This window comes from Carassius gibelio, chromosome A19 (genome assembly GCF_023724105.1).
Source record: "Carassius gibelio isolate Cgi1373 ecotype wild population from Czech Republic chromosome A19, carGib1.2-hapl.c, whole genome shotgun sequence".
Classification (NCBI taxonomy): Eukaryota; Metazoa; Chordata; class Actinopteri; order Cypriniformes; family Cyprinidae; genus Carassius; species Carassius gibelio.
Genome location: NC_068389.1, coordinates 27,356,046 through 27,365,146, shown reverse-complemented (window position 1 = coordinate 27,365,146; position 9,101 = coordinate 27,356,046). Strand labels below are relative to the sequence as shown.

General features: G+C 34.4%; 1 protein-coding gene across 3 annotated transcripts in view; it reads right to left on the bottom strand.

The window, feature by feature from the left end:
- LOC127935521 (hyccin) overlaps positions 1-9,101 on the bottom strand; it is a 36,764-nt gene that overhangs the window by 9,459 nt on the left and 18,204 nt on the right. For all 3 annotated transcript variants that reach the window (XM_052533456.1, XM_052533458.1, XM_052533457.1), the window contains exons 2-7: positions 6,267-6,347; positions 6,086-6,187; positions 4,144-4,323; positions 1,307-1,387; positions 1,116-1,231; positions 894-989 (exon numbers count right to left, since the gene is read on the bottom strand). In XM_052533456.1, the coding sequence (XP_052389416.1) occupies positions 894-989; positions 1,116-1,231; positions 1,307-1,387; positions 4,144-4,323; positions 6,086-6,187; positions 6,267-6,317 (626 nt within the window). In that variant the 5' untranslated portion in view covers positions 6,318-6,347. The remainder of the gene's footprint in view (positions 1-893; positions 990-1,115; positions 1,232-1,306; positions 1,388-4,143; positions 4,324-6,085; positions 6,188-6,266; positions 6,348-9,101) is intronic.

Below are 9,101 nucleotides of genomic sequence, written 5' to 3'. Positions count from 1 at the left end.
ATAATCATTTTACAGAAAGAAAAAAATTATTTACAAAATAATGCATTATAATAAACTAATTAATATTATTTATTTATTTATACATTTACCAACCAACAGCCTCGGTGATGGATAATAAATAAATAAATAAATAGTTTTAAATAAACACAAAAATAAAATAGAAATAAATGAATGCATAAATAAATAAAAATGTACTTAAATAAATTTTTTTGAAAAATATAAAATTAATCATTTTAAATTTAGTTTAGAAACAGATTTAAGTAAAATGATAAACAAGAAATTAATTAGTAAATAAATTTATTTAAATAATTTTTTTTTATAAATGAATACGTAGATAAATAAAATGCATTTAAATAAATTGATATGAAAATTTTTTTTAAATACATTTAAATAAATAGCTTAATAAATAAAAGTATTTACATTTATTTAAAAATGAAAATGTATTTAAATACATTAAAACATAGATAAATACAACTGCATTTAAATCAATTTATTTAAAAAATATCTAAGAATGAATAATAAACAAATATATATATTAATTTGAGAACTAATACAAAAGGGATTCACTTCTTTTAATCAGCTAAATGGGGACTGGCCTGAGCTGATCATCTCAAAAAAGCCAAATATCAGCCAAATTATTGCCCTGGCTGATATACATCAGTCCAAGTGAGTAGGTTTGGACTGAAACTAGACATCGACATACTACAAGAGACAGGAGACGAGCGCAAGATTATATGCTTCTTAAAGCGAACAAGCAATTAAAGCAGTGTATCACATAATCTTGATCATACAAAACGTTGGTGCTCAAACATTTGAACACTTCTGGCTCTCGATCCTGATTGCACAAGGTTTTAGGGAACAGAAAGTGTATGTCAGAGTGTCGCATGTCGAACCTGGAGCTGAGCTGACACAGAGACTGCAGAGACGAGATGCTCACGTAGCTCAGAGCCGCATTATAACACAGCAGCAGAAACGTCAGCACTTCAAACCTGCAACACACACACCATCAGCATCATCAGATTAGAGCCGAAAACACAGCATCAATCCCCACTCAGCACTCATTTGCTGATTAAATATTGATGGCTAAAATAAAGACATGAATATTTGATGTGCACCTGTTCTGCGCGGTGAAGGTCTCGCGCTGCAGGTGGGGGCCGCTGTACACCACACGACTCAGACCGTGATTGGCTAAGGCTCCTTCTGTCAAGGCCAGAGAGCCAATGGAAGACGGCTGGAGGCGGGACAGAGAGAAGACAGTCAGGACAGATGCAGAAAGACAAACACACCTCGTGATAAACGCGCTCACCTCGTGATAAATCGATGGCTTCGATAAGGAAGGGATGGTGAAGGACAGGACTTTACTCTGGCCATCTTTATCGACGATTTCCTGAGAGAGAGAGAGAGAGAGGAACAGGCATTTAAGTTTTTTTTTTTGTGTGTGTGCTGTTGATGAAGAACAGCAATAAAGCTTGCCCGGAAACAATAATCCACAGGATTGCATTAAAATGAACTAAAGAAATAATAATTTCCCATCACTCGCTTTGGCAGAATGATGAAAGCAACCAGATACAGCATCAGTTACACATCTAATGGGTTTCCTTTGCACTCGATTTCATTTTGTGCCATTCACAGAGAAAACAAAAGCTTTGTCCGGAAGTGAAACTGGAGAAACAAACATGTTGTTCCCCAAAGTGTTCATCTAGCTTAAATTAAATTTAATCTTGTAAAATAATGCAGAGATTTAAAAAACAAACAAACAAAAAAACTGTATGTCAGCCTCTCCCCAAAATGTCATCATTTAAAATATTTATAACAAATTAAATATAAATATTATTTCTATATAATTTTAATAAAAAAATAATAAATGTAAATAAATATAAAACTTTAAATATATCAATATTACAAAAACGATATAATTTATTTTTATGTATGTTTATATAATTTTTATACTTATTTATAGAAAGAATTTATACACATATACAGAAAAATCCATGATTATCTAAATTTCTAAAAGCATAAATATCTTTTGAATTATTTTCAAAATAAATATATTAATATCTTTTGAATTATTTTCAAAATAAATATATTACTAAAAATACTATATATGTAACATATATTAATAATATGTAATGATTATTTTAAAAGATATTATGAAAAATATTTGATCACTAAAAAAACAAACACACAAAAACAACAACAAAACTGTCTGAAGGTTTTGTTAAAGAAAAAAAAAATTATATTATAAATTATTGAATCAAAAACACTTACCCTCAAACATTATTTATGAAATTTAATATACTTATTTATAGAATTTCTTTCCCCCGAAAACATTTCCCACTAAAATATTTATACATATATTTATTTATTTATGCATGTTTGCAAATTTAAATAGTAATATACTTTGCTGTTTATCACCACCATGCCATCTTCTATGGCCATTTTCAAGCCAAAAAACATTTAATGTAAATTACAACAGATATTAAAAAAATTTTTTTTTGCAACAACAACAAAAAATCGCTTTGCATTCAAAACAGTTACTCAAAGGGTTAAACCCTGCACACTCTAAAAAAAACATGTTCCAGGGATAAAGGATTTTGACACTGAGCTGTAAAGCTGTGCTCGTATATAATATGACAAAAACCCAGGATAAAGCATTCACTCACATGGGAAAAGTGCTTGTTACTGGAAAAGCTGCTTTAAAAACAACAGAGCTACTCAGAAATGCAGTTCAGTCAGTATAAGTTCAGCGCTCCGCTTCTCCTCAGCAACGATGATGACAGTGTCACAAGTTTGTGATGAGATGTCGAAACGCGTTTCACCACAGTCATGCTGAATCCACAGAGCTGATCTGGGTCACATGACTCTGTACAAACGAGCCGCCCGCTGTTTCAGAGCCGATGGTGTCAGGATGACTGACAGATGAAATACTCTCTTATTCAGGGCGACTTCACGGGGCGTAAACCCATGAAAGACCACCAACATCGCTAAGCACTAAAGCTTCCCTTCTCACAGCCGGCTGAGAAACATTACTTCCTGCTCGAGGCAAAATCCAGGGCTGATGTACACAGGAAGAGCCGGAGGAAGCTGCTTTCTGACCTTCATTGACACCCATTTTTGACCCGATTTCTGAAGGTTAATAAATATCATCAAAAAGTTTATTTATTTCATTAATTCCGTTTAAAAAGGGAAACTTGTATATTATATTCATTTGTTAGACATAGACTGATATATTTCAAATGTTTACTTATTTAAATTTTGATGATTATAACTGACAACTAAGGAAAATCCCAAATTCAGTATCTCAGAAAATTAGAATATAACTTAAGACCAATACAAAGAAAGGATTTTTAGAAATCTTGGCCAAATTAAATTATGAGCATGTTCAGCTGGGTTCTTGAAGCACTGACTCCAGCTGCAGTCCACTCTTTGTGAATCTCCCCCACATTTTTGAATGGGTTTTGTTTCACAATCCTCTCCAGGGTGCGGTTATCCCTATTGCTTGTACACTTTTTTTCGACCACATCTTTTCCTTCACTTCGTCTCTCTATTAATGTGTTTGGACTCAGAGCTCTGTGAACTGCCAGCCTCTTTTGCAATGACCTTTTGTATCTTGCCCTCCTTGTGCAAGGTATCAATGGTCATCTTTTGGACAACAGTCAAGTCAGCAGTCTTCCCCATGATTGTGTAGCCTACAGAACTAGACTGAGAGACCATTTAAAGGCCTTTGCAGGTGTTTTGAGTTAAAAAATCTGACCAGGTGTTGCACCAGGTGTCTTAAATACTGAACCTTTTCACAATATTCTAATTTTCTAAAATACTGAATTTGGTATTTTCCTTAGTTCTCATATATAATAATCAAAATTAAAAGCAATAAACATTTGAAATATATCAGTCTGTGTGTAATGAATGAATATAATATACAAGTTTCACTTTTTTAATGGAATTAGTGCAATAAATCAACTTTTTGATGATATTCTGATATATATGACCAGCACCTGTAAACTCCTACCCCTAAATGAAATTGGGATTCGTTTAGCATCTCAACCAATTTTAAATTTCATTTTTAACCGGCTCGCGGTTAATCGTCACATCCCTGATTTCAGTGTGTAGCGTGTAAAGTGTGTAGTTCCACAGGGCTCTCACCAGGTTGTAGATGCCCAACAGGAGCGCCTCGATGCAGCCGCTGCAGTGAGGATCTCGTGCCGCCGTCACTGACAGGTAACTCCAAACCAGCTCCGGCAGAAACTGCAGAGTAAAGCGCTGTAAACGTGGCTCGCCGCTGCGGTAAAACTCAAACAACTGATGACACACCGGCTCCAGCAGCTGAGAAAAAACAAACACAGCAGCGGTTTACTAAACTAAACACAAATCTACTCAAGTAGAATACAAAGTGACTAAAGCTGAATCTTACAAAATGAATGCCCAAAAAGTATTTAATTTTATATGATTATTCAATATAATACATTATATATATCTATTTTTAAATAAACACAAACATTTTTTTTTTTTTTTTTTTACATTCCCTTATTGTGTAGTTGTATCTACATTTTATATTTGATCTAGATTTTTAGGCTTTAATGTTAATTTTATCTGTATGCACCGGGGTCTGAGAGTAACGCAGTTTCGATTCTCTATATGTATATACTGTAAATGTGGAAATTGACAATAAAGCAGACTTGATCTTGAACTCATCTCTTTTAGGGAACTACAGACCAGTTTCCCTTCTTCCTTTCATTGCAAAAACACGTGAACAAGCCATGTTTCTGTCTTTCTCACACAGAACAACCTCCTTTACAGCAATCAATCTGGCTTCAGAAGTGGACATTCAACTGAGACTGCCTTGCTCTGAGTTGTCCAAGCCCCAAGACTGGCAAGACCGGAATTCAAATCTTCAATACTTACCTTGTTTGATCTGTCCGCTGCTTTTGACACGGTTAACCACCAGATCCTCCTGTCAAACCTACTGGCAAAGGGCATCTCAGGAACCACACTTCAGTGGTTTGAGTCTTACCTAACAGATAGGTCCTTCAAAGTATCTTGGAGAGGTGAGGTGTCCAAGTCGCAACATCTAACTAATGGGGTGCCTCAGGGCTCAGTTCTTGGACCACTTCTCTTCTCGGTCTACATGGCATCATTAGGTTCTGTCATTCAGATAAATGGCTTTTTATACCACTGCTATGCTGATGACACTCAACTCTACCTCTCATTCCATCCTTTTGTTCCTACGGTAGCTGCTCGCATCTCAGCTTGTCGAAAAAGACATTTCTTACTGGATGATGGACCATCACTTTCAACTCAACCTAGCCAAGATAGAACTACTTGTGGTTCCAGAAAACCCATCATTTCATCACAATTTCACCATCAAGTTAGACACATCAACCATAACTCCATAAAAAACAGCCAGAAACCTTGGAGTTATGATTGATGATCAGCTGACTTTCTCAGACCACATTGCTAAAACTGTCCGGTCCTGCTGATTTGCTTTATTTAACTTCAAGAAGTTCAAGCCCTTTCTTTCGGAACATGCTGCACAACTCCTTGTTCAAGCTCTTGTTCTGTCCAGCCTGGACTATTGCAATGCCCTCTTGGCAGGTCTTCCAGCCAATGTCTAGCCAGGTAGCTGACAGGTTTAATTCAATACGATACTAGCATTTAACTTGATATAGACTGGGATTTGACTGGTTTATGATATTACTGGTTAATATTTCATATCGTATCACAACAGCCTTGATTGCATCAGCAGAAAAACTAATTTCAGGTGCTGAAGGTAATTAGATTCTGATGAAAGATGACAAACAAACAGTCTTCTGCTGCTGCACAATAAGATCTCATGCTGTTTTCAAATCCGTGTCGAGAAAGAAACCATATTTTGATTTCAGGACTTCTAGGTGCTTTTTTTGTCAAAATCAGCTTTTAAGTTCAATAGAAGAGAAAACAGGTCTTAAGATGATGTCGCTCGCATCTTAGAAAAACATGAAACACTGGAAACACTTAGGACCTTTAGAAATACATTATATTTATGTATATATATATATATATATATATATATTTTTTTTTTTTTTTTTTTTTTCAGATATCATCTTACGTCACTGTAATTCTCTCGTATGACTTTATAAAGCGCAGGAACCAGAGAGCCCTTGTCCTTCAGAGAGGCGGCGTAGCTGGAGACGGCCGTCTCTGGAAGAGTCTGAAAAACAGAAGAAAACACAGTCTCAGAGAAGCATGAAGGTGATCACGAGAGAGAGACAAAAAGAAAGAGAACGCACCTTAAACTCAGACAGCCACTCCTCCACCACGCCGTGATCCATGGCCGACATCTGCCCTCATCTGCTGCAGAAGACCTCAGCCTGAAACATCAAAATACAATTACATAAAACACTCTCCAAGGGCTGTCAGTCAGAAACTAGATTTGTATTGCTTTTAGAAATAAAAGAACCGCACTTGTAGTACAGTATGTAAACATGTCTTCAAACTATTATGATAATATTCTAAAACTGAAATAAAGCCTGAGCAACTAATAGAAATAAATAAGTTATGGTTGAAGTAGTAAAATTACTAAACCTAAAACTAAAATAAAATATGCAATAAATAAATAAAAACCAGTTATTGCATAAAAAAAAATCACATTAAAATTAAAATAGAATTAAAAAAAAAATGTAATATTATAATACTACATAAATAAATGAAAAACAAATATGCTGCATATTACAAAATAAAAAAGTTTAAATGAAAACTGGAAATATAAAAATTAATGTCAAATGAAAATGAATAAATATTACAATAGTACATAAATGAGGAATTTACATTTTTAATTTTTTTTTAATAAATTAATATTGTAAAAAAGATAATCTGTATATAAAATATTAATAAGTAGTTATATTATATAAATACTACAGTAGTAAATAAATAAATAAAAAACATTTTGCACATCACAAAATTAATACAAATTGAAATTTTTTAATAAGAAAATAAAAGGCAACTCAAAATATCAATAAATATTATAACAGTATATAAATAAATTGAAAAATATTTAGCACACTACAAAATTACTAAATGTTAAAAAGTGAAAATATAAAAAACCTAACAAAAATATGAATAAATACTATAATATAATGTAGATAGATGTATAATAGTTCTATAAATAAACAATTACAATATGTTATGTAAACTAAAAAAAAACTCAACCGTTAAAGGTACAGGTTGTAGGACCTGCCACCAGAGGACGCACTACCAAAAAAATAACAATCGCGTGGTTTGATGACGCTAAGGAGGAGCGTGGAATGATGGGATTTGTTGTCTTCTACCCAACCGCTGATGATCATCAATGAAACGGAAAGATAAATCATGGATTTAACGCGAGTTCAACGATTTGCGCGAGTATATTACATACAAAGTCAATGCTAAGACCTCATCAGACTATGGATCAGACGCGATGCCCCACGTTTGGCGTGTATCTCCCATGATACTAATCTTGTTGACTAGGGATGCACCGAAATTTCGGCCACCGAAAATTTTCGGCCGAAAATGGCCTTTTCGGTTTTCGGCCGATAGACTTTTATCACCGAAACAACACGGCCGAAATGTTATGATGATGCAAACAGAAACCACGACCTGCAAGTGCACCTGCATAGCACAGACCACGAGCTCCATTCACTTAACACCAGTGAGAACATTCTCTCTCTTCGTATTCCTTTATTCGCAGCACTAAAGCGTCTCCTAACAAAGAGATTAAGACGGACCACGAAGTAAAAACAAAGAAAAGTACAGTCTTATAGAGTCTGTTAGCACACATCTCACTGAGAATTTTTCGGATCCTCTGCACTTCATCGCGAATGTGCTTTATCCGCGTTATAAAGACCATTACTTGCGGAAATAAGGCAGCGCGCACAAGAAATGATCCAGGCCGCGCTGTATGCGGAGAACCCGCGCGGAGACGGAGAAGCGCAAAGCGCAGGAGACAGATCAGAGCGCAGAAAAAAAGACTGGTCTCTGCACCAGATGAGTGGCATGCACCATCGTTGTCTGATATGTTCAGTGGAATTCTGCAAGAAAGTGCCTCAAATAATAATAATACGTTGGCTATTTTGTTCTTAGGCTACTATATATATATATATATATATATATATATATATATATATATATATATATATATATATATATATATAAGTCCCCATCCCCAGAAGTGATAAGAGTCTTGCCAACTGGAGAAGTAATGCACTTTCTAGTCCTACATAGAAAAATTTCAAATGCACTTCACCTAAATGCACTTTGTTTTTATGAGATAACTGTTCATTTTAAAACCTTTCTGCAGGCCAGTAGGCCTGTACATTATTATTAAATATACACATGAGTGGGATAAATTTTTTGTTTTAATTTTATTTTCTACTGTGCATTGTTGCAATGTGCTTAATAAATATTTGCATCATTTGTAATTATGTATTTTTATGTTTTTTTTTTTAATAATTTATGTAATTGTAATTATCTTTGAAACTTTAATATTAATTTATGCAATTGCAATGTCTTAATTTTAGTAAAGTTAGTACACGGTCATAGCAATAAATGCAATGGTACTAATAATTGGCATATTTTCTTTCGGTGTTTCGGTTTCGGTTTTCGGCCTTGGTTTTCTCTTTTTCGGTTTTCGGTTTCGGCCAAGAATTTTCATTTCGGTGCATCCCTATTGTTGACCGTTATAATAGCATACATTTTCTTTAAAGATACGAATCAAAACAACTCACCTGTCGAGTAAAACACAAGCAAGATCGGCAACTCTTTCTAGTGGAAGTTTTTTGTGAAGCTACTTGCGCATTTGTCCACGACAATGTTGCGTGTGGTTTCTACGTCACTAAAGGCGGTCACAAAGGGTAACTAACGTCATTGACAGGCGACTGCACTGCCCCCGTGTCACTGTTTAGAAGGGGAATTTTCTCATGATTTATAAGTAGTTAGAGATATTGTTAGTAATCAGCTGGACAAAATATATAACACTAACATAGTGGTTTTTGGATATTTTACTGCAAATATCTTACAAATTGTACTTTTAATAAACACTATAATAGTACATAAATAATACTAAAACAACACTGACCAGTTGCACTAGG